The 24,782-nt window shown below is 41.6% G+C and overlaps 1 protein-coding gene across 4 annotated transcripts; it reads right to left on the bottom strand.

The window, feature by feature from the left end:
- Positions 1–2,834: 2,834 nt before the first annotated feature.
- On the bottom strand, positions 2,835–21,250 carry SFT2D2 (SFT2 domain containing 2). Of its 4 annotated transcripts, none has more exons than XM_073307982.1 (9): positions 21,121–21,250; positions 18,011–18,097; positions 16,534–16,619; positions 14,463–14,544; positions 12,722–12,757; positions 12,571–12,629; positions 11,273–11,302; positions 9,492–9,534; positions 2,835–8,940 (listed from the first exon to the last, which is right to left on the bottom strand). In XM_073307982.1, the coding sequence occupies exons 1-8, from the start codon at positions 21,181–21,183 to the stop codon at positions 9,495–9,497; spliced, it is 483 nt and encodes a 160-aa protein (XP_073164083.1). In that variant the 5' UTR covers positions 21,184–21,250; the 3' UTR covers positions 2,835–8,940; positions 9,492–9,494. The 4 variants fall into 4 exon arrangements, with proteins under 4 accessions (XP_073164083.1, XP_073164092.1, XP_073164074.1 ...); XM_073307991.1 differs by having other exon boundaries at positions 2,842–7,119; XM_073307973.1 differs by lacking the exon at positions 2,835–8,940 and having other exon boundaries at positions 9,335–9,534.
- Positions 21,251–24,782: the final 3,532 nt, after the last annotated feature.

Here is a 24,782-nt window from a genome sequence, read left to right as displayed (position 1 = left end):
AATCTTAACAAAAAAAGGCAGGGAGGGGAGAAGACGGAGTTGGGGAAAAGGGGCAAATCGCTCTTCTCTGAGTCTCTCATCCCCAAAGGGAAATAAACCACCAGCCCACCACCTATAAAAAGGGGACAGTCTCTGCCCCAGAACTTAAGAAAAGCATAACAAGATCCACTGACTGGAAGCTGAAACTAGATAAACTGAAGGCTAGGCATGAGCAAATTTTTTACAGTGAGGGTAATTAACCATTGAAACAAACTTACCTAGGTATGTGTTTGATTCTCCATCACTCCAAGTCTTAACATCAAGACTAGATACATTTCCAAAAGACATGCTCTTGCTCGACCAGACATCATAGGCTTAATGCAGGAATCGCTTGATGACATTCTCTGGACGGTGTTACGTAGGAAATCAGACTAGATGATTATACTGGCCCTTCTGTACTTAATCTAGGGACTTGATGGATGGTAAACTCTTTAGACCGGGGTCTTCATATGTGTTGAGACAATGCTTGAAGACAGAGTTGTTTGGGCCGTTGCTGTCTGATTTTCAACAGAAAAATTCACTTTCTGGAAAAATTGACATTTTTCTGCAGAAAAACCTCAATGTTGCTGGAAATTTTCAATTTTCCAGTGGAAAAATTGTTCCCAGCTCTGCAGCTTCCCTGCTTCTTGGCAGCCTGCCTAGAGGGATGCTGCGGAACTCGCATTTGCAAGCTCCTCGGCTCCAGGGCAGTCTTCCAAGCTGATTGTCCCAGAGCTGGGGCTGCCAGGGCTTCCAGTTCCTCAACAGCCTTGGGAGCCCCAGCTTCTAGGGCTCCTACGCAGGGACCCTCGGAAACATTTTTAAAATGTTGAAACCAAATGACGCGAGTTCTTGTACTGCAGGAAATTTCCATTTTTTGTTCATTTTGAAAATTTTTTTTTGAAATTTCACAATTTCCCCTAGCATGGGAATTCCAGTTACCACCGTTCAAGGGCTAGCCAAAGACTGTGGAATTAATTCCTCCAGGAATTAAGTACCATCACAAACCTCACCACCTTCTGCTGTAAGTGCAAGGTGCATTTCTTTGACATTGCCTTCTCTAACATAGCCACATGTGTATATATTAAAAATCCTAAATGTGGATCAACTGTATAGTCACTTGTTTGAGCACACTTTGGTTTGTTGTGAAATATACTCAAGAGACCCCATAACCAATGTGAACCAGGCTTATTAAAATGGTAGAGGGAAAAGGTTCTATAGGATACCAGTCTCCGAAGAGCAGTCCCATGCAGTGATGTTACATTCACCTAGCACAGGTGTACTCCAAAAAGTTACATCCCTAAAGACATCTTTTTATACCCTACTATAGCCACGCCCATAAAGCACAGATCCATGCTTCTGTTCTAATAAATTTGCTAGTCTCTAAGGTGCCACAAGTACCCCCGTTCTCCTTGCGGATACAGACTAACACGGCTGCTACTCTAAACCTGAACTTTAATTCTTTGTCTATGAACCCAAGAAGGAACTCCACTAATATTTTGCTTTCTAACTCCTCTGGTATGCCCTCTGAGGATAGAAAGCAAACTATTAGTGGAGTTCCTTCTTGGGTCCTTTTATGGGAGTGGCTGGGTCATTACACATATTGAATCTATTTCCCTATAAAGAAAAGGAGTACCTGTGGCACCTTAGAGACTAACCAATTTATTTGAGCATGAGCTTTCGTGAGCTACAGCTCACTTCATCGGATGGTAGCTCACGAAAGCTTATGCTCAAATAAATTGGTTAGTCTCTAAGGTGTCACAGGTACTCCTTTTCTTTTTGCAAATACAGACTAACAAGGCTGCTACTCTGAAACCTGTATTTCCCTATGTTAACTGTCTAAATGGGCCATCTTGATTATCACTACAAAAGTTTTTTTTTTTCTCCTGTTGATAATAGCTCATCTTAATTAGCCTCTTACAGTTTGTATGGCAACTTCCATCTTCTCTGTATGCTTATATATCTTCTTCTATGTTCTATTCTATGCATCCGATGAAGTGAGCTGTAGCCCATGAAAGCTTATGCTCACATAAATTTGTTAGTCTCTAAGGTGCCACAAGTACTCCTTTTCTTTTTGCCGATACAGACTAACATGGCTGCTACTCTGAAACCTGTCGCTTTTTACCTTGTTCATGTCTGGCACCATGGTGTTCCAGTTTATCTTCTGTTCTAAACCCACGCATTCTAGGTCATTATGCACCCTTATCTTTCTTCTGAGCACATGCATTCCGGGTACTAAAAGGCATGAAGACACCTTCTAGGTTTCTGTGGGTAATGTGTTTCATGTTGCCGTGAGGAAATAATCGTATGTACGGATACTGACAGTTTTCTTATCTACTCAAGCCCAAGCTCACTTCAAGGTGTTACGGGATACTTCGCATGTGTGTGTACAGGATTATAAAAAAAGGTACAGGCCAATTTGGCCTTGATAACTTCTATATGAATGCTTAATATATATACTTAAATGCTTGGAATATATGTTGCACATAATATCAGAATACACAGATACGGTAGCTGGCATATATTAGTCAACATAAACAAAACACTTTCCTGCACACAATTCTCCGCCTGGGGAGATAAGAGAACACACACAACAGATATTAGCCATGTTGCTTAATACACTACTGAAAGGCACTCATACTACAGTATGCAGTATAAGAACCTATATAGAATAGAGCCTAGCACATTATGGGTGTGACCAGACATGTAAATGTTCCTTTTATTCTAAAGAATTGTATACAATTATTTGGAAGCATGAGTAACTACAAGCAGCCCAAAAAAAGAGGGCATACCAACATTTTCAAAAACTGTCTCTGATTTTTTTGATCAAGGGACTTGACCAAGATCAGAGACAGAATTAGACCAAGAGTTCCTGGCTCCCAGTTCTATATTCACACTATAGCTCCTCACCCGATCTTCCCCTATTTTTCTCTCTCTCTCTCACACGCACACACACACAACCAGCTGAATTTAAAATAAAAGAAGCCCTTTTGTACTATTCTATTTTTTATGGACTACTTAACTTCACTTCAGTTTCACCTGAAAATTCTGCATCATTTAAATTAAAAATTAAAAGCGATTGAGAAGCAACAGATCATTTACTGCAGTGTCAACTTTATTGAAAAACAATGATGTTCACATGTCTTAGGATCTAGCTTCATTACAGAAAATGTTTTGCAATAAGTTAAAAAACGTTTACTGAACAATTACAAAGTCAGACAAAGCAACCAGGATATATATAAAAGGTCCAGAAGCAGCTTATAATACAAAACAAACAGTCATTGTAGTGGAGAATTTCACAAAATGTTTGTTTTACAAAAATCCCTCAGTTGATAAAGCTATTTTTAAAAAAATCACCACATTACATTTCAAAGCTCGGCACAAGATTTTAAAAATGGAATACCCCCATATTTAGCGGCTGTGCTTCCCCTCACAATCTGGTTAAGATTTACTATGGTCTTAACATGTACGCATTTGCAATTAAGACAAAAGCATATATATGTATTTTTTTTTTTTTTACACTAAATAGTTTTTAGAACCTATAACAAGATTATAGATACTAATGGTGGTGATCCTGAAAAGGAGGCATTAACAATGAAAATAAGGCAACTGAACTGACTGCAAACTATTTTTAGAAATTAAACTGGTTAAAATGAAGGATTGCAATCACATACAAGTGTCATCTCCCAGTACACGAAGGCTGGCCAAATGCGTCTCCCCTCCCCGAGTTCTACAATGCAGTTTATGGCCACCATTTTTAATAGAAAAATGTGGACCATAGCAAACTGTAAGCTGGAAACAGTGGGTCATACATCTGCATTAAAGATAAGATAGATACAATCTGCTCCCAATTTATACAAATTTGGCACAGTGCTTCAATTCCCTGAATGAAACCTGCCCCAGGATGCTGCACAGAGTTCTGGCAACTTTGCTGTATTCTCCAGGAACATCCATTGCGACATCATGTGAAATTTGAAAACGAATTGTCACAAGATATTTTCTGTATCAGAGTATAAAACACACTTCCTTGGGATTCAAGATTGCCCATCCAACTCGTCTTTAATATTCAATCGTAATAAAATTACTAACAAGATTGGATATTTTGTTTCTTTTTCTAAAATGCTGTCATTAAAAAAGCCTCTGGCAGTGTCAGTAGTCAAAGTGCACTTTATTATGTGTCATTAAAGTCAGGTTCTACTCAGAAGAGTGATTACACATTGCATATAGGCTTTCATATTTAATGTGCCCCAGACACTCCAGAACTAATGTGGTTTCTTTATAAGTGAAAAGATTTCTCTAATTTCTGTTCCTACCAAATCTGACAAGTCAGGCTTCTTGTTTGCTTGTTTTTTTTTTTTTTAAAGTTATTTTCCAGGCTAGAATTGCATTTTAAGGCCCTTTTTGGTTAAAGTAGCATTGCATTAACATGTACTGCAGCTTCAGCAAATGAAAGACAAGCTGGTCTGAGACTTTCAAGCCTGCCTAAGGGAGCTAAATACACGAATCCCACTGAGTTTGATACCCACGTCCCTTCAGCTTCTTTGAAAATCTCAGCCCTTGTGGTTGTGCGCTCTGTAAAATTAGGAAGGAGCTTGGCAAGGGGAAGCAACTTTGAGATCCAACACAAGATTTTTAATTTTTTTTAATGAAAGAAATACTATTTTCTGTGTGTTTTTGACATACTGTGCACTCAGCAGAAAGATTTTGAATGTGAGGAATTGCATGCCGGAATCTGGTGGCTTTAAGACACGCACCTACCCATCAATAAACCACCCATCAGAACAGAAAACACAAGGAAGCTTGTTTTACAAACAAAAAAAACTGCCTTTTCAGTGCAAGAGAGTTCACATGGAATGTATTCGACTGTCCAGTTTCATTATTTCCACATTAACTACAGTATTATGTTGTTTGATACCGTAGTGGATGAGGTGTGTATGCAAGGCAGGTAGAATACAGTGGCTACTGTAATACGCAGGCATACAAGTAGGACAGGTTAATTACAGGCACAAATATGGGAATGCAACATATTTCAGTAACAAGGCAAGTATTCAGTTGCAATCAAACATAGCAGCAATTTGAACAGAGATTAAGTAAGTAAGTAGAAGTCACAAGCCTTTGTTTCAGTAGAATGAAGTGGATTTATTAGGCAAAGCCATTTGGAGGTGAACCCACAAACCTGAGTGTTTCTCATATTGGAGATCGTGTGGGTGGAGTCTTTCCTACCCAGTTAGCCCCCAACCAAAAGAGTATGATTCATTCATGGAAAATTTTTGCAATGCCAGAGGCTAATATGAACACTGCTGTCACTCAAGTGCTTACTATGCCTCCATTCCCTCTGCCCTCCTTTTTCTTTCAAAGTTCTGTGTCCCCCTCTCCTACCTCCATTAAGGACATTCAACAACCTTACATGAAATACAGTTTACTAAACTTATTGATTCAAGAGCTGCAGGGCTGGAACTCGGCATTTAAAATAATTAGCTTGTGGATCTGAAATTTAAGACACCCAGACAATCTGTGTGCTGGCAACAAATTACTGTACAGCTCCAAACCCTAAATTCCCTATTTATAAAAATCAGCCATTCTGCCAAAAAGTTAGCAGAACGGTTCTAAATAGCTAACATGCAGATACAAAAGTTCTATCCAGTGTATAAAACTGAGGTTTGATTCTGGTGATCCTGATTGGGTTAGAAAGCCGTGTGCTCTGGTGCAACATTCCAGTACAAGTGCTAGCCCTTTACGAAGGCAGTGAAGGTCAAGAAAGGAGTGATCTGAAGTAGAGGAACAAGCAATCCAGCACTGCAGGATTTAATTGCTTAAGCTCCTACAGTGATGGACTTGGTTAACAGCACTTTTTCGGGAAAGGAAGCATATGCTACTTACATAGAGCTTTCCGAGAATTCCCACAGGGAAGCTAGTGCTAAAATAAACTTGGGCTTGAGCAAGGCATTGAGGGATAGATTTTCTAATTGCCTCTTACAGAGGCATTTTGTAAACATTGCAAAGACACTTACAAAAAACCTGGATAGGATCCTTTGGCAGGATACAGACTGGGAGGTAGCTCAGTTCCCAGTTACACTGAGGCACACAAGTTAAGGGACTTGTCCTAGTCAGGAAAAAACTCCCAGCTTTCTGCTTGAACCACAAAATCACACAGCCTTAAGGAGGCATAATAAACCAGGGGCCCATATTAAAAAAGGCAGCTCCCTGGAAATCAGAGCTCAGAAGCAGCTGTAACAACAAAGAAGCCAAAGGAAGCCAAACTGCCTAAACCAAATGTGATACATTTGTGAGAGACGGACAAGGCTTTTGTATGTGTGTAAGCAGAGTTAGGCTTTATTGCAGCCTGAAAGCAAATGAGAATCATCTCCCCAGAGAAAACTCAGTTGCTGGACTGTGACTGGTGTCCACCTGTCCGCAAATCATGCAAAAAGTGGGATTTCATCAGCTCCAAAGGGGGGAACGTGGTATTCTAACAGAGTTACAAAACGACTAGTCAAGCAGCAGCTTCAAGAGCAACAGGCAACAATGTGAATGGGGCAATTGTCCCTAGTTTTCCCCAAGCTCTCCACTTGCAGATGATTTGGGAGTGGGGATCCTAACTGAATTGAGCCTAGATGATTACACTTGCCATCCGATGAGGGATATTTCATGAGTGTCTGCTGCTGCCTCTCTCGGTGCCTAAGGGAGTCTGCATCAACCCTGAGAGGCTGCCTGCTCAGCAACATACTGCACAGTAACTAGAGGCCACAGACAGTCAGAGGTTACAGTCGTGTATAGATTCTGGCTCAAAGTGGAAGGCTGCTATGGCTGGAAAAGTCAGCAGTCTCACCCCTCCAGTCCCTAGGATCTAGAGCTCAGGTGGTAGTACAGCAGCTTCAGGACTTTAGTAGCATAGAGCTGAAGCCAGAATTGTTTTCATGGTGGAAGTGGAATAGTTCAGTAATATCTTGTGGCCAGGACCCCTGGAGAGCTGGTGTGCAGACAGAAGATGGCAGCAAGGTGGTTGTTAGAGGAATATTCCACAGTCTCCACCCAACAGGACTGGAGCACAGAATAAGACAACAGATCAGGGCGTCTGCCCAGGCTGCAGAGCCTGTATTCCTGGGAAAGGAGAGAGATGAATGCTATCTGTTAAAACCTAGGTGGCCCAGGGAGGCTACTGCTTTAAGGTATCATGACATCTGATTTTAAAAACCATGGGGGGTACAAACAGGAAAGTGTCTCTTGGGTCCTATACTACTCCTTTCTTTCAAGGAAGAAGCGTGGAAAAATAATGGCGTCAGCATATTAATTTGAATGTTAATTCCCCATTCCTTTTCATTCACAAACACAGACTATTTTATGGAGGAACCTGTTCTCTATAGCTCTCCCATACTTCCAAGCATAACTGGGGCATATTTTTAAGGTCTGTTCTATTCCTAATGGATTTCTAAGAAAGTAACTTTAGCCACAAGAACCCCATAGATACCCTGTTAAACTGGATGATGGGCTTTGAAAAGGATCCTGTGAAAATGGAATGCACTAAACTATCTCGAACAACAGAAGGACACAAAGGTTGGGTTTTTGTTTTTTAAATAGCTCCTTCTCAGATTCTAATAACTTTTCTGGATGCCATGAAACTGTGAGACTGACACACTGTTTTGTTGCTAGCCTTGTTTGATTATGAACTATGGGTAAGGTCCTAGCTATGCTACAAATCAGAACCATGTTTGCCCCTAGGTTACAGGTGGTGACCAGGCTCCCTGATGTGGTATTTGGGGGGCAGGCAGGGCCTTAAAGAACAAAGGATGAGCCCTGCAAAAAACACCAAGATTTTGCAAACACACATCTACAAAGCCTCACTGATCATCATCTTCCCAGACCTTGGTCCCAGCCCATAATGTGAAAGATAAGCCTTTGTACCAGTAAGGTAAGGATGCATTAAAAGGAGATATGAAGTGGTGAAGCAGTGTCCCACACACGATAAGAGTGTCCAAGTGCTTAACTTATACCAAGTTTGCCAATGAGCCACTGTACAACTTGGAGCCGGATGACTCTGTGTTGAGCTCACACAAGAATTTGGCTAAGGATTCAGAAAAAGGGGATGTTAAAGTGGTCTTGGAACTTGTTGGCATCATAAAAATCCCAGCCACTAGGTATAATTTGTTCAAAGTTGGCAGTTTAATCCTGCATACATTTCCTTAGTAAGCTGTACTTGCTATCGCTATCACTCTTTTCAGAATATAGACTCTTGAAGAGCATATGCTTCTGCAGTTCTTCTGCTCCACAGCGTGATATTTGAACCACAGGGGGATTTAAATGATCTCTCACCTTTGTGCAGAGAAGTGAGAAATGGTATGAACCGATGAGAGCGGTAAGTCAGAAGAACAGTGTCTCTTCCTTTCCTAACACTAATTCTGTCACCCTCTGCAGAGGATTTTTTATTTTAAAGGGTGTATAGAAATGCTTTCCTACTTTTAAGTAAAACACAATGACCATTTAGAAAGAATCTCCGATAGAATCTGTGCCCAGAAAATTAACTGAAGCTCAGTTTTTCCCTTGCTTACCTACCAAGTCCTAGTTTCTGTTTCTCTCCCATAATACAGCTGGGAACAGGATGGGTATCTATCCTGACGTGAGAAATGCACCTCCCTGCCCTGCAATACTGCTAGCTGCTGCAGGCAAGTTGCAGAAATCAGGTCAGTAGCAGGTAAAGGGCCTCTTAATTTATCTTGGTTGCACTGAATTCCTAGCACTTTTCCAGTGGTGATCAATGCTCTTTTTGAGTTATTTTACAGAGACACTGTCAGTAGTTTAAACCCAAACTTTAGTAGTTGGGTAAAGAAATGAAACTTTCAAAAATATTCAGACAAAATAGTTTTCCCGTTTAGACTGAAACCTTCCCTGGTAGTGTTATAAATCCCACCATGCAGCACTGAGCTCCTGCAAGAGAGCCAGAAAGAAAGAACAGATCAGGGGAGTTTCACTGTCCAGTGAAAAAATTAAACAAATCTAAATGGTGAGACATTAGGGTTTTAAAAGTTATTTCAAAGCTAGGAGGAGGTCAGAAAGTGCAGCCTTGGGGTCTTACTATGCAACAGATCTCAGCTGGTGTAGACTGGCATAATTCCATTGAAGACAATCGAGCTGTGCTGTTTTACACCAGTGGAGGATCTGCTCTATTATTTTTAGGCTAACAGTGTGTCTTTAAATGTTATTTCTGTTTCACTCTGCATGATTTGTGTAACTTATCTAAAACAACAAAACTGAATTCTAGACGTCAGTCCAGCTGGGCTAAATGTTACAGAAAGCACCACTTCATTATTCTGACTGACTATCATTGTTCACAAGTAACCAGATATGCTGGATTTTAATACAAGCCTCCCACTACAAGCTGCAAGGCATATATTTAAGACACAAGTAGGAAGGTACATACAAAACAGTTAGCATAATTCCACTGTACTTCCTAGAATGTCACAAAACAGCACATATACCTGTTATGACAGACAAACAGTAAAGCATTTCTTCACAGCATCCCTGTGGAGAGAGAGAAATACTGACATGACTGGGCTGCTTCCCCAAATATTTCATTGCAGTAATCAAGATATGCTGCTTGAAGACTTAGACATTTATTCCTGCACAGTGTACATTTCCATATGTAAGGCTGCAGCATTCGCTCTGCATTACATAGGTGTATGTACATATCACACAGGTTGCATAGTGGAGACAACTTTAAGTTTCGTTTAAATGAGAGATGCACCTATGTACTTGTCTATGGGGGGCAGCGGGGAGGAGTGGGAAAGTGGGAAAAAGAGAGGATGCCAGAATTGGACACAGATGTTTGTTATGCATACATTCTAAAAAAAGTATTAAAGGAAATCTTAAATGCATACATGAAAATCTAAATTAAGGTTCCCACAGGGCAGCTAGTTTAGTTCCATTGCTCATCTGTAGTATTTTGGGTTATTGCTTACGTTTTCAAAAGGCAGTTCTTAGGATTCCATTGCAGACTATGTACCACATGGCTAAGGACTTGTCTACTTTGGAACACTCAGTAAAGTTATGGCAAATCAACAAAAGGTGTGAAGTAAATGCATAGGAATTAAAACATGCTAAACACCTGTATGGATGCTCTCATTCAGGGGTAAAATGGCTTTAGTTCACTAAGATTAAGGCCAGGTCTGCACAAGAGACTTAGATAGGTATACCTATGTCGCTCAGGGGTGCGAAAAATCCACCGACCTAGCGCTTTCTACACAGGGGGTTAGATCGACAGGAGAGCTTCTCCTGCCAACAAAGCTGTTGCCTCTCGGGAAGGTAGATTAACTACACCAATGGGAGAGCTCTCTCCCATCGGCTTAGAGCAGGGGTCTCAAACTCAAATGACCACGAGGGCCACATGAGGACTAGTGCACTGGCCCGAGGGCCGTATCACTGACACCCCCCATCGCTGCCCCCCAACCCCACCCCCACTCCATCCTTTCAATGAGACCCCGCCCCTGCCCTGCCTCTTCCCACCCCTTCCCTGCCCCCATTCCAACCCCTTCCCCGAAGCTGCGTTTTAAGGGTAGACGGGCCCTAAGTACAAGGGGGAACAGATTAGTAAGCATAGGAGCTAGGACATGTTGCAAGAGATCATTCAAGGCGAAGCGGGTAGTTAACACCTCTGCAAGTCAGAGAACAAAGGACATCTCCCTCAAGTAACATTTCATTTGGCAGCATGGGATGATTTTTGCAGGTGTGAAAACCACCAAGTTTGTCAGAGGGGATCTGGCAACTGACAGGACAAGCTTGTCACCAACCTTCTGAAGGGCAGCAGTGTTCAGGAATATGGGGGAGTTTAATAACTTGAGAGATTTATTTGACAGAATATTCATACAGTCTCGTGCACTTTATAGGTTACATGCCTCCAAATGCAGTGTGCCTTTCAGTGCATGCAACATTTGAAAAAAGTAGTGGGTGAGTTTCAGCAAAAAAGCCAGCCAACTCGCTGGGACGCTGATGTTTCCTGAAAAGTTTACTGGGAGGAGGGGAGAAGAGAAAAGGGGGGATGGTAAGAACTCCTAACCCCCGGCTGCCATGTCCCACCCCAGAAACAGCTGCATTTCAGTCACAAGTGAAAAATTCTTAGGTGTTTAGTTTGTAATCAACTCTAAGGTCATTCAGAAAAAATGGCAGCACAACCATTTTAAAGTCATACAGTTTATGGGGGAGTTAACTGTAAGATAGAGTTTAATAGATATTCACTAATATAATAAGGAAAAATCAAGCTTACCTTGCAAATGGTATGAAAGAAATGCTGTACCTAAGAGAGGAAGAGAATATTAAAAAAACTGAGTTACCATTAACTTCAGATTACATTAGAGTCATACACAAAAGCAACAACTCCTCCCCACACCACACTGAAACAGAGACAGAAGTGTCTCAGTGAACACAAAGACAAAACGCCAGTTCAGGTAGTGGAAAGGCACGCAAGCTCCTCCTCAGCCATCCTCCTGAAAACAACTCTGTTGAATCCATAAAGCGCCACAGCAAAGCTATGGCTCGCTATAAAAATGTTTATTAACAATAATCCTCCTCTTTCTGAAACCCTACATGCACCAAGCCCTGGGGCAAGTAGGATCAGTCATCTGGCTAGTGATGTACTGGGTGACTTGGATAAGGACACCTAGTCAACCTTCTATTTCCACAGCATCTGTAGCAATGACCTGGGAAGCTGTACAAAAGTTATAATAATGAAAAGGAATCTGGCCCTAAGCAATCCTGATCTAAACCACACAAAGTAAAGAGAACAGTCAAGAACAATGTAATCCAGAAAGGGAAAATCTAGTGTAAAAGGGAGGACTGAATGGGCAAAGGCAAACAAGGGAACCTTGCTGCTGGTTCCAAAAAGAGCAAGAGAAACTCTGGGAGGGAGTCCCACTGAGAGAGACTCTGCAGTAGAAGTGCTCTGCCCCCAGCCCATTCCAAGCAGAACTCTGGAGCAGAGAGCAGGGACAAGCCATCTGATCTCAAACGCCTTGTAGGACGTCACTCATGAAGATCAGGTCATTAGGATTAATTTGGCTAGGTGGTTCATGTTTGGGTGGCTAGAGGAAAGGGAGAACTCCCCTACCATAATTCGTACAACTTCACAGTCCTCTGACAATCTATCAACAAAAGCTAGATTTAATCCAGGTTACTTTGGGGGGGAGGGGGAAGAGAGCAGAGGCAGCTTTAGCACGGGTTCATGGGTTAAACTGCACCCACAGAAAATCATCAAACCAATGGTGCCAAACCCAAGTGATGCTGCAGCCCTCTCTGTGCCAGGTTGAAATGCCTGAAGCCGCAGCCAGGCCCGGGAGCTGCTATTGTGGTGCAGGCTCACACTCTCCCACCCCTCTCCAGAACCTCCCCTCTGCACAAGGCCAAGATTACAGTTGCAGTGCCTGGGGAAAAGGGTCTGCTACAGATGGCTGGTGCCCCCTTGGCTATAACTCAGAATCCATCTCCTAGAAAAGTTTAGCATAGCATACCCATTGAATTCAGATGCTACACCCTCCCTATTAGGGGGAGGGGGGAAAAGTTACCTACCATGCCAAGGCAAAAAATTGCAAAATGCAGAAGATGAGAGCAAGTCCCTTGTTGTGCCACTGAAAGAAGAAAACAGACAATAATGCAATCAAATAATGAGCATATATATTTATTAGTGTGCACTGGCTATATATAAGATCCAAATACTCACCCAGAAGGCAGAGCACAATGTTAGTATGAGACACAACTAGAAGAGAACACAGCATGTCAGTTAAAATAGAGACTACTCCACAATTAAAATATATTTTTTGCAAATATAAAGGAAGACCGAAGGGAAATGCAATATTTTACCTGATCCAATGTAAAAATTGCTATTTAAAATGCCCTATCTATACTATTTCTAAATATGAAATAAAGCAGCAAGCTGGTGAACATCACAAAAGGAAGATCACAGCTGCAGTCAAGGAACAGCAGAAGGCTTCCACAGCTTGTGGCAATTTCTGTAGGTTCCTACTTTTTCCCCAGGCCAGTTTTATTAGTTAGTATACACATTCAGGTACGCTACTTCACTTTCTTATCTAAATAGAAATATAGAGCTTTCCAGCTCCTCTCGGTCTCTGGCTGCAGCTCTGATTTGCCTGTCTCTAAACATGCCATGAATCTGTTTCCTGTTGAAATCACTAAAACAGCAGCCCTGGGGTATCAACCGCTACCCAGTTCATATCAATTGAGACTATGAAAAATGTTCAGGTACTTTTTAGCTACTACTTTATTTATTTATTTTAAAGCATTCCAAGGCCTGAGTGTAGGCATGATCCACCCACTTCAGGCATCTGTAATGCCTACAACCCACATTGACTATAAAAATAGGAGCTGCACAGTTATGACACTTCTGGAGGGGCTTTTTGCTAGACTCCTTAAATTTACAGCTGAAGGTCAACACTTTCACTTATAGGTCTGGAGTGTAGACCTGGCCAATCAGTATAACTATGTTGGCTCAGGGGTGTAAAAAAATCCACACCCGAGTGATGTAGTTATTCTGACCTAATCCTCCGTGTAGATGGCGCTATGTAGATGGGAGAGCTTCTCCAGTCGACAGAGCTACCGCCTCTCGGTGAGGTGGATTAAATACACCACGGAAGAGCATCATCACTAAAGCGCTGCAGCTGCACCGCTGTACGTGAAGACAAGCCCTTTGTTGAGATGCTTCAAAGCTGAAAGAGCCTACAGCCAGTAACCACCTAGATCCGTGGTTTTCAACCTGTGTCTAAGGGGTCCACAAAAGGTTGTCGTTAGCATAGAACAGTGGTTTTCAACCTGTGGTCTGCAGACCCTCTCGGGATCTGCTAAGCTGCAAAGTTCCCACAAAAATTCAATTATACATGAAGCTGTAAGTCACCTGAGGATGACTAGATTCTCCAAGTACCTTGTTATGAAACTCCACCTACAAGCATTTTACCAAGGAGTGAAACTAGCAGCTAGGGTAAGTAGAAATAAGAGGGTTGACACTCTAATGTTACATTTCTGTCTGCCTATATCTCCACTTGCTTCATCCCAAACCCTCTTCTAAATAACTCCCAGTCCCGCTCCTGCCTTCACATCTTCTTTCATGTTGCCCATGTGGGTGTGTGGGTGTGTGTGCACATGCACGTCAGATTTCTCCAAAACTTCTTCAGCAACACCTATCAATCCCCTCAGTGATAATGATTCTACTACTTCATGCACTTAAACCACTGCCCCCGTACTGTACTGCCCAGATTTAGGCTATGCTCTTCAGAACTTGGGACCTGTCTTTTTCAGTGTTCTCTATAACTATATACACCTCCAGTGCTATAAGAACGGCAATAAAAGCAGCACTGTGAATGTAACTAGATCAAACCACTATTGACAACTTTGTTCTGGAATTTTGCACTGAATTAAGACTAGTTAAAACAAGATCCTTTGATACTTACTAGCATAACAATAGTAGCTATCAAACGAGTAGGCTCAAACATTCTTTTCAATTGTCTCATAGGTCCCATAAGGAAAACAGTGCTGTAACAAGCAAAACAACATAACACAGACACGTAAAACATCTACATACAGCAATAAAATTCGACTGTAAGATGCCCTCATCAAGCATGCTTACTGTGCTGTCATAAATTGACATTCTGTCCTAGAGGGCCACTACTATACTAGATACCAGTGCCTATGTTATTATGGTGATTGGTGCAGTCTGTATAGCAAAGACAGCCAGGCAGTACTATAGAATAAAAATCAGTATCCTACTGACAATGGAGAAGCTACATACCAAGAACTGGGCACCAAACAGACTAAGTCTTGGGAAGAAGCAAGTGCTGACATTTGTAATCTAGACTCCTCCATCTCTGTTTAAAACCAAACATTCCAGAAGGGGTGTAGGGACAAGCTTGGTGGAGGTCAACGGGTCCCATCCCAGGTCTCCATTCTGATTTGATGAAAGTGATCCCTGAGGTACCTGGACTGCATTTACACAGACTAGTCAATGAGTTCACTTCCTACCAACACGCCAGATACAGTCTTAAAGTGCCATCAGACTCGGCTGACTTTGTAGAACAGTGAGGCTCAGATTAAATTGATCAAATTTTCATTTAACTTTTTTTTTAAATCTTAGCTTGTTATGTCCAGCTTATTTACCCATTTTCTCTCTGGTGCTAAGGTGACTCCTCTCCTCCCTCTTGTTGCTGATAACAGGCTGCCATTGCTTCAGTCAAGAGCAGCCCAAGATACAGTATAATGGAGGAGATGGAGTGGTGGGAGAGAAGAAAGCAATCCCAAGCCAGCCACAGATGATGAGAGAGGAGTAGCCAAGTAGAGTATTCCTGTGAGGATCAGCCAGATGGTATGTACCCAGGACAACCACATAGCCACTGGCATGCCTAATTCTACTGCATGCCAGGAATGATGGAGTCTCACTAGTCTCCCCTCCCTCACAGTCATGTGGCAATGAGTTACACAGTCAAATTACACACTGCATGACAAAGTACTTCCTTTTATTGGCTTTGAATTTCCCAACTTTTAATTTTGAGTGTCCTCTGATTCTTATGTTACAAGACAAGGAGAACAGGCTTTCCCGCGCTAACCTTTCTAGAAAATTCGTTACTTAGTACTTGTATCACATTCCCTCTATTCATCTTCTTTCTAAGGCAAAGAATTCCAATCTTTGCAATCTTTCCACATGAGTTTTCCCATGCTTTTGATCATTCTCATAGCTCTTCTTAAATGAAAAATAAATCTTTACATAATACAGATTGCAAAGTCCAGGTAAAAAAAAATTAAGGGCCCACATATCCTTGAACACATCAACTCGTGTCCCAACTTAACAAACCAAGCTTTATAGCTCGAGTTCTGTAATAAGCTAGTCGAGATGGGGTGACCACCATGGCACACAGCATTACAGATAAGGCTGCCCCTTTGATTTATATAATGGCATTATAGCAAGTCTCCATATTATTTGCCACCCCATTCCTTACATATTCTAAAATCTTGTTTGTTTTTTTATGTCAACTGCACATTGAGAAGAGGTCTTTATTAAGCTATTTACAGTGATAGCCAGGGTCTCTTGTGAGGCCAGTGAGACTACCTACACAAAGATATGCCTCCAGCATGGACTAATAGCTGATGGTTCAGAGGAAAGTGTAGAAAACCACAATGATGCACCAAACAATACATAAGTTATGTAGATGTCTTCCTGACCCCTGCAGGAAGGATGAGATTTCATTCCTCTTATTTTAGCAAGTATATCCAGACAATATTTGATCCAAACAGTAAATACAAAATACCAGTTGAAACGGTTTCATTTCCCAAGAACTGGACTGTTCAAATCAGTCATGTTTGTTCCTCTTCTATTATTTCTGAATTTTAGAGATCTGTACAGAGAAGTGAACATTCAGCCTCACATCCCACCATTTCCACCACTCAGACAAGCATGGGTACATTCACACACTCTCATTCTGTTCCTATTTTCTGCCTTTGTATCAGGTAGCTATTTTACAGAAATGTTACCTTCCAAGGGATGCAATATTCCCCAGAGTGTAAAATACTGCAAAGAGAACTAGTCCTTTCCTTGGCACCCATAGCAGGCAAGTACCCTGAAAAGGAAGATAAGAGAACATAAGAATGGCCCTACTGGGTCAGACCAAAGGTTAATCTAGCCCAGTATCCTGTCTTCTGACAGTAGCCAGTGCCAGGTGCCCCAGAGGGAATGAACAGAACAGGTAATCATCAAGTGATCCACCCCTGTCGCTCATTCCCAGCTTCTGGCAAACAGAGGCTAGGGACACCATTCCTGCTCATCCTGGCTAATAGCCACTGATGGACCTATCCTCCATGAATTTATCTAGTTCTTTTTTGAACCTTGTTATGCTCTTGGCCTTCACAACATCCTCTGGCAAGGAGTTCCACAGGCTGACTGTGCATTGTGTGAAGAAATACTTCCTTTTATCTGTTTTAAACCTGCTGCCTATTAATTTCATTTGGTGACCCCTAGTTCTTGTGTTATGAGAAGTAGTAAATGCTTCCTTATCTACACCAGTCATGATTTTATAGACCGGACTGGATAAAAATTGTTTCACGTTGCAACAAAAATAGCCCCAAAACAGTGTTTTTTAGTAGCAGTGAAGAAGCACTAAAAAACTCAAACCTGAATGGCAGTTACAAAAGTTGGTTTGTGTTTGTTCACATTCTTTATAGTGATCAGAGCATTACATTACACTTGCTGATAGAACCCAGTTTCCTTTTTTATAAAAAGGGTTTTGAAATTTTTTGCTTTCATCAGGGACGAAACTGAAATCAATTTCTGCACAAATAGGTAATTTTGCCATACTTGTGCAAATCTTATTCTTTAAAGAAAAGTAGAAATATCCGATACATGGATATAGTATAAAAGGATGTAGTTCCATCTACAAGGCAAGTTTTACCATGTCAGGATCATTGAACTGAGTTCATTACAAAAGTGCTCCTTCTGACTCTGTTATAATACATTTTGATCTGACCTTTGTAGACTGATTAAATCATGTTACCACACAATCCTTCAATCTGCCTATGTAGATGAATCCTTAGTATTGCCTGGCTCAGTCCTCCTGGCTGACCTGAATCCGATTCCCTTCCTGAACCCCAGCACTAGTTTACCAGTCCCATCCCACGTAGCCAACCTCATATCATTCCTCTTGGTACTTGAGAATCACATTCCATACAAGCTGCATATTGATCCACACATCACCCAGTCCCCCACAAATCAAAGAGGAGTGGACTGATCATCTTCTTGATTTTTAGTTTATGTTTAGTTTAATTTTATAGCTGCATTTCCAAGTGTTCCCTTCCCAATCCAGATGCCTGCTCAAAGTCCCAAGCAGCTGGCAGAACTGGGGCCAGTTTGTACATCATTTTGTTATCCACTTTGGGGTGCTATAAAAAGTAACTGCAGTGCTCAAAACGCAAGTCTCCTCCTAGAGCAGAAGTGGACAGACAGAGAAGAACTTACCAGGACAGAGCACAGAACTCCTAAGGCAAAACAAGCGATGAAGCCTTTCACTCTCGTGCCCCAGCTTAATGAAGTTGTATCAACGATCTGGAAGCCAAAAACAAATAAAGAGACATATCCTTTAACACAGTGATTTTCAAACTTTTGTATTTGTGACCTCTTTCACACATCCAGCCTCTGAGTGTGATCCCCCTTATAAATTAAAAAACATTTTTTTTATATTTAACCCTATTATAAATACTGGAGGCAAAGCAGTATTTGGGGTGGAGGCTGACAGCTTGCGACCCCAAAGTAATAACCGTGCAACCCCAAGGGGTCACGATCCCGAGTCTGAGAACCCATTTTAACACATCAATTTGTGTCCCAACAAAACAAACTTTATAGCTCTATTTCCATCAGCAGCTTAAGCAGCATCTGAAAAATATTCCGCTAGAACACAAAATAAATGAAAAATGAATCCATATACAACAGCAATACTACTAACAGAGAGCTCAGTTTTGAAACCACACTACAAGCAGAATTCCCACTGAAGTAAATGAGAGTATGTTATTACCTACATCAGGGGTAACCAATCTGTGGCTCTGGAGCCACATGCGGCTCTTCAGAAGTTAATATGCGGCTCCTTGTATAGGCACCGACGCTGGAGCTACAGGTGCCAACTTTCCAGTGTGCCGGGGGGCGCTCACTGCTCAACCCCTGGCTCTGCCACAGGCCCTGCCCCCACTATACCCCTTCCCGCCCCCTCCCCTGAGCCTGTGGTGCCCTCACTCCCAGAGCCTCCTGCATGCCACAAAACAGCTGATCAGGAGATGCAAGGAGGCGCTGATTGGCGGGTGGGTGAGTGGGAGGTGCTGCGAGGGAGCTGATGGGGGGACTGCTGATGTATTACTGTGGCTCTTTGGCAACGTACATTGGTAAATTCTGGCTCCTTCTCAGGCTCAGGTTGGCCACCCCTGACCTACAGAATGAGGCCCCTATCAAGTCCTAGATACCTACAATAAGCAAATAGCTTGCCACAATACTATATAGTCTGTTCATTCCACTATATTTGTACCTACATATCTAACCTTTCGTGTTCTTCTTTTAGCAGACACATACCCACCTCAGCGAGCACAGACTCTTCGCCTCCACATTAAAGCCTGGTCCTACACCTAAAACTTAGTCAACTTAACTACCACACTCAGGTGTGCAAAAAAATTCACACACCTGAGAAATGTAGTTAAGCCGACCTAAGCTGTGGTGCAGAAGCTGCTAGGTCGACAGAAGATTCTTTCATAGAATTAGCTATTGCCTCTTGTGGGGGTGGATTTACTACGATGGAAAAACTCGTTCCACCACTGTAACAAGTGTCTACACTACAACATAGCAACAGTGAAGTTACAGCACCACAGCTGTGACACTACAGTACTTGTCGTGTAGCCATATTCTCAGTTATTATTTATCAATTTCCCCTCTCCCACCCTTAATTTCTATATTCACTGGAAGTGAAATCAGGCAGATTCCAGTCAAATTTTCAAAGAAAAAGCAGTTTATAAAAAGCACCACAATTTGTTTTCTGTTCTCTGTTTTCTATGTTGCATTCATCTACATGGAACAGAACTATAATGCTTCTATTTCATCCATCTAGTCAGAGTGAAGTCCTTGCAACATATTTCCTACCCACCCACAAACATCCAAACACCGAACAGCAAAAAGTTACGGAACTCTAGAATTTATGAATACTTGAGCATGTTAGCCCTTTACACACTAGAGCGTACTTAGTTTTAGACACATGGCATGAAGGTGAGGGAAAGAAGTTGGGTGGGATTATGAAGTCATTTTCATGCATTCAATTGGAAATCATTTAAATACATGGCATCAGACTAGTTTCTAGGAAGTTTAGTCACCTTTCCACATATAGAACATTTTAAAAGTTGCATGGCATCACATTTGGCTCAAGATTTAAGCTTTGCAGGAAGTAGTTTTTTTTATAAAATCCAAGAACAAAAAGGTTTACGCTATTTTTGTAAAAACAAACCAAACGTGTTCAGCTTCTGAGTGCTACATTGTTTGGGTTTCAAACGCCTTAGGGGAATGGTTATTTGTTTCTTTTTTCAAAAAATAACCATTCCCCTAAAGCGTTTGAAACCCAAACAAACAATGTAGCACTCAGAACCTGAAAACAAAACCAGATGCCAAGGTGGAACTGTCTAAGAGGAAAGAAATTCAGTGAGTCAACAAAGACCACAAACAGTGAGATACACTGGGTGGCTAAAACTCTTTCCCTTTAAACCCAGTGTTTAAAGATATTGGTAACACAGATAACGTGAGTTTACAATATGAGCTCGGACCCTGGTTAGCACAAGGTCTGCGTGGCCAGAAGGGAAGTTGGGCTTGAACCCGAGGTCACACTGAAATGAAGGCATACCCTAGGTCAGTGGCTCAACTTTTCCAGGCTACTATATCCCTTTCAGGCATCTGATTTGTACACCCTCAAGATTCACCTCACTTAAAAGCCACTTATTTACCAACTCAGACCTTAAATAGAAAACGGTCACAGCACACGGTTACTGAAAAGTTGCTCACTTCCTCAGTTTTACCAAGTAATTATAAATCGATTGGAATATGAATATGGTCGTTACACGGCCGTATGCAGAGCCGTATAAACAAGTCTCTGTACGAAATGTGTGTTTGTACGGACTTCGCTGGTGCGTTTTCCGTAGCCTGTTGTTAAACTAGGCAAATACCTAGAGGAGGTGATGTACCCCCGGCAGACCGCTGCGCACCCCGAGAGGGACGGGTCTCCCTGGCTGAGAACCAGCGGACGAGGTGGACAGAGACCCTGTAAAGCTCCCGTGTCCTCCTACCAGCTCGCCAGGGAGCGGCGGCGGGGAGGACTCGCTTCCCAGCCCAGCGGGCAGCAGCTGGAGCGGCCGCGCCATGCCCGGCCCCGGCCCCGCTCCCCGGGGGAGGGCGGCGCTGACAGGCCGGGCACCGCTCCCGGCTCCAGGGCTTGCCCTGAAACTCTGCCCCCCGCCCCCGACACGAGCCGCCCGGCCCGGAGCGGGCCCGCACCGGGACAAGCCACGGCAGCCTGGCCAGCGGGAGCGGGGGGGGGGGGGGCTCGTTACCTCGCTCAGGCCGCCCTGCTCCTCCGCGTCCTGCCCGTTCAGCACCCGCTTGAGCTTGTCCATCCTGCCTGGCTCCGCCACCGCCGCCGCCCCCCGCTTCCGTGACCCGACTACTTTACGACTGGCCCGGCCCGCCCCGCCCCCGGGACTACAACTCCCAGCGCGCACCGCGGGCAGGAAGTCGCCGGTTTCCAGCCAACCCGGCGGCTAACCCGGCGTAGTGCGTGGTGGGAGACGTAGTCCCGACCCGCTCGCGCGGTGCGTGCTGGGAGCTGTAGTCCATATTGGCCTTTCTCCTGAAAGATTTTGCCAGACGGCAGTAGCACATGACGTCTATGCCACAAGGCAGCTCATAGCCAGGCATCAGCCTTCACTGGTGGCATGTTACTCCTTTTCCACACTCTCAGTGCCAATCAGGGCAGCCTCCAACACAGCATTGCCAGCCCATGATTTTATGGCAAAGCTCCCACGATTTAGTGCTTTCCCTAAAGTCCCAGCTCCTGGAACTGTGAGAATCTAAACTTTCATTTAAAAAGTTTCTAGACATCAGCATTATGGAGAAATGCTGGGAAATGGGACCGAAGTCTAATCCAAAGTCTCAAAAAACAGAACACAAACGAAAAAAGCAGCAAACATTTATTATTTTTAACATGGTATTTTTAAACCCAATCTCACTGTTTTGGGGTGCCTGCTTCATCATTTTTGAATGCTCGGATTTGGCAACATTTCTTAAGTCATTGTGCTATGCAAAAAGGTCCACTGACATTACTTCGGCCATACTTAAGGTGATCTATTACTACAAAATAATATAAATAGCATGCAAGTGACTATATCACGGCAACTTCTATTTTATTATTTTTCTTAAAAGGGAGCATACTAACCTTTTTTAGTTTTCTCCCTGACCCACTATTGTTTAAAAACCAACATTGTACAGAGTGTCTTATTTCTAACCAATTTTAAAAAACTCCAAAAGCCACTCTTCTGTTAATCATTTCTTCACTACTTTCTTTGGGTACATATTTGCATTCCTCTTTTATTTAGCTAAAGCTTAAGAAGGTTGTTTATTGGGCTTCCAAAATATCAATTATTTATATAGCAAGATCATTGAAGATTTGAAATGTTAAGACTATAAGCAATCATAGTTGCTTTTTAGGCCTGCTCCAGCAAAATTTTTAGTACATGCTGTATGCACTATTCACATGCATATAGATGTGCAGAAGTGTTTGCAGGATCAGGCCCTAGTATGCAAAAGATGTTGGTAGCACATAGGGCTAGCTCCTGCACCCACTAAAGTCAATCATAAAATTTCCATTGATTTCAAGAGCGCAAGATCAGGCACTTAGTTACTAAGTATGCTGTAAGCTATTAATACAAGAACAGAAATATACATGCTTTCATAATGACATTGCAAAACAGACAGGAGAGAGCAAACAATGCATTTTCAAACATTTCTTCAATTCAGAATTGTAAATTCCATTAAGGATATTCCACAATGCTAAACTTTGAAAATGTCAAGTTGCACTATTTTAAAACATACATGTCTTAAAAAATATCATGTCTTGAAGCATTTAATAACTCCAATTACACCAAATAAATTTCTTTATGGTCTGTACTAACATCAGTTTAAGAACCAACCAAAACACCGGTGCAATGAGCAATTTCTTCTTAGCTCTGGATGGAAAGAAGTAAGATTACACTGTTGGAAGTGCAGATCCAGTTTCTGCACAGTAAATATAGGTATATTATGATGAAAACATTCATTTTTCTTTTTTTAAACAATTATACCTTATATTCAAAGCCTTTGGACTCTCTCTTCAAACAGCTCATTGGACATTCCACCCATTCTAAAAATTGGTTTATGGCATTGGGAAATTCAACCAGGGAAACAAAATGGGGCATGTATAAGTGACAACCCTGCACCAGACAAGCTAGCTTCAAACATTCATGATCTTCAAAGACATGAAAGCACATCCATAGACATGTAAAGCAAGAAATGTATCTTCAGTACTGTCTGTGTAGCTTTTGCAGAGCCCTCATGGACTTTGTTTTTTGTTTTTTTATTTAATTACCATCCAGTAATTTTCTTCAGACATGAAGCCAGCAGGAGACAGGCAGTGTTTTGTCTTGTTTTGTTTGGATTTTTTTTTTTTTTTTTTAAGGGCTGTTAACAAATTGCAGCAGGTAACTCAGAACAAATTAACTCAATTAAAAAAAATTGATCACAATTAATCACAGTTTTAATCACACTGTTAAACAGAATACCAATTTAAATTTATTACATAATTTTTTTTTTACATTTTCAAATATATCAATGTCAATTACAATACAGAATACAAAGTGTGTAGTTCTCACTTTATATTATTTGTGATTAAACCGTATGTTTCAATTCACCTCAGACAAGTACTGTAATCTCTTTATTCTGAAAGTGCAACTTACAAATGTAGATTTTTTTGTTACATAACTGTGCTCAAAAATAAAACAATGTAAAACTTTCGAGCCAATAAGTCCACTCAGTCCTACTTCTTGTTCAGCCAATTGCTAAGACAAACACGTTTGTTTACATTTATGGGCAATAATGCTGCCTACTTCTTATTTGTTTCACCTGAAAGTGAGAACAGGTGTTCGCATGGCACTTTTGCAGCCGGCATTGCAAGGTATTTACGTGCCAGATATGCTAAACATGCCTGTTCTCACTTTCAGGTGACATTGTAAATAAGAAGCGGGCAGCATTCTCTCCCATAGATGTAAACAAACTTGTTTGTCTTAGCAATTGGCTGAACAAGAAAGAGGCCTGAGTGGACTTGTAGGCTCTAAAGTTTTACACTATTTTGTTTTTGAGTGCAGTTATGTCAAAAAAAAATCTACATTTGTGGTTGCACTTTCACCATAAAGAGATTGCACTACAGTATTTCTAGATTAATTGAAAAATACTATTTATGTTTTTTACAGTGCAAATATTTGTAATAAAAAGTTAAGTGAGCACTGTGCACTTTGTATTCTGTTGTAATTGAAGTCAATATATTTGAAAATGTAGAAAAACAGCCAAAAATATTTAAATAAATATTCTACTATTAAAACTGCAATTAATCACGATTTTTTTAAAATCTCATGATTAATTTTTTTAATAGTTTGACAGCCCTAATTTTTTCAAGATTCACTGAGAGATGCAGTATTGTGATTCTTTAGACTGCTTTGGTTTCACAGTGATATCGCTGAACATTTAGCGCTAACGTGAGTTTTAAATTTCAACATGTATACACAATTTGCATCAGTTCTTGGAGAGTGGAAAGGTCAGATGTGCTAAGAACTACAGCTCAGGCTGACTTCTAAGGAAGCCAGGAGTGTTCATCACCTCTGAAAGTTATGCTCTAATACAGTACTTCCCAAACGTTTGAAACCTGAACCCCACTCACCTGCTTTAGAAAAATTAAACCAATCACATCCTGCCTTCAACCCACCATGGGCTGTTAGAGGCCTAGCCATCTTCGTTTATACATTTTTTTTTTTTATTTTTTTATTTTTTTGCCCCTTCAGCTAGGCTTTTGGGTTCACCTCCCTACATAGCAGCACTTTGGGAAATGCTACCCTATTTGTTTTCATATTTAAAGTGGTGTATCATGAGATAGAAGTATCTGAAAAAGGTTAATATACATCATCCAAGT

This window comes from Lepidochelys kempii, chromosome 1 (genome assembly GCF_965140265.1).
Source record: "Lepidochelys kempii isolate rLepKem1 chromosome 1, rLepKem1.hap2, whole genome shotgun sequence".
Taxonomy (NCBI): Eukaryota; Metazoa; Chordata; order Testudines; family Cheloniidae; genus Lepidochelys; species Lepidochelys kempii.
Note: the sequence above shows the minus strand (reverse complement) of the source record. Positions and strands in the feature narration are given on the sequence as shown.

Coding starts and splice junctions, on each gene's coding strand:
- SFT2D2 (XM_073307982.1), bottom strand. CDS start 21,183: ATGGACAAGCTCAAGCGGGTGCTGAACGGGCAGGACGCGGAGGAGCAG. Junction 12,630..12,721: donor CATTGTGCTCTGCCTTCTGG/GTGAGTATTTGG, acceptor TTCTTCTTTCAG/TGGCACAACAAGGGACTTGC. Junction 9,535..11,272: donor TCTTTCATACCATTTGCAAG/GTAAGCTTGATT, acceptor CTCTCTCCACAG/GGATGCTGTGAAGAAATGCT.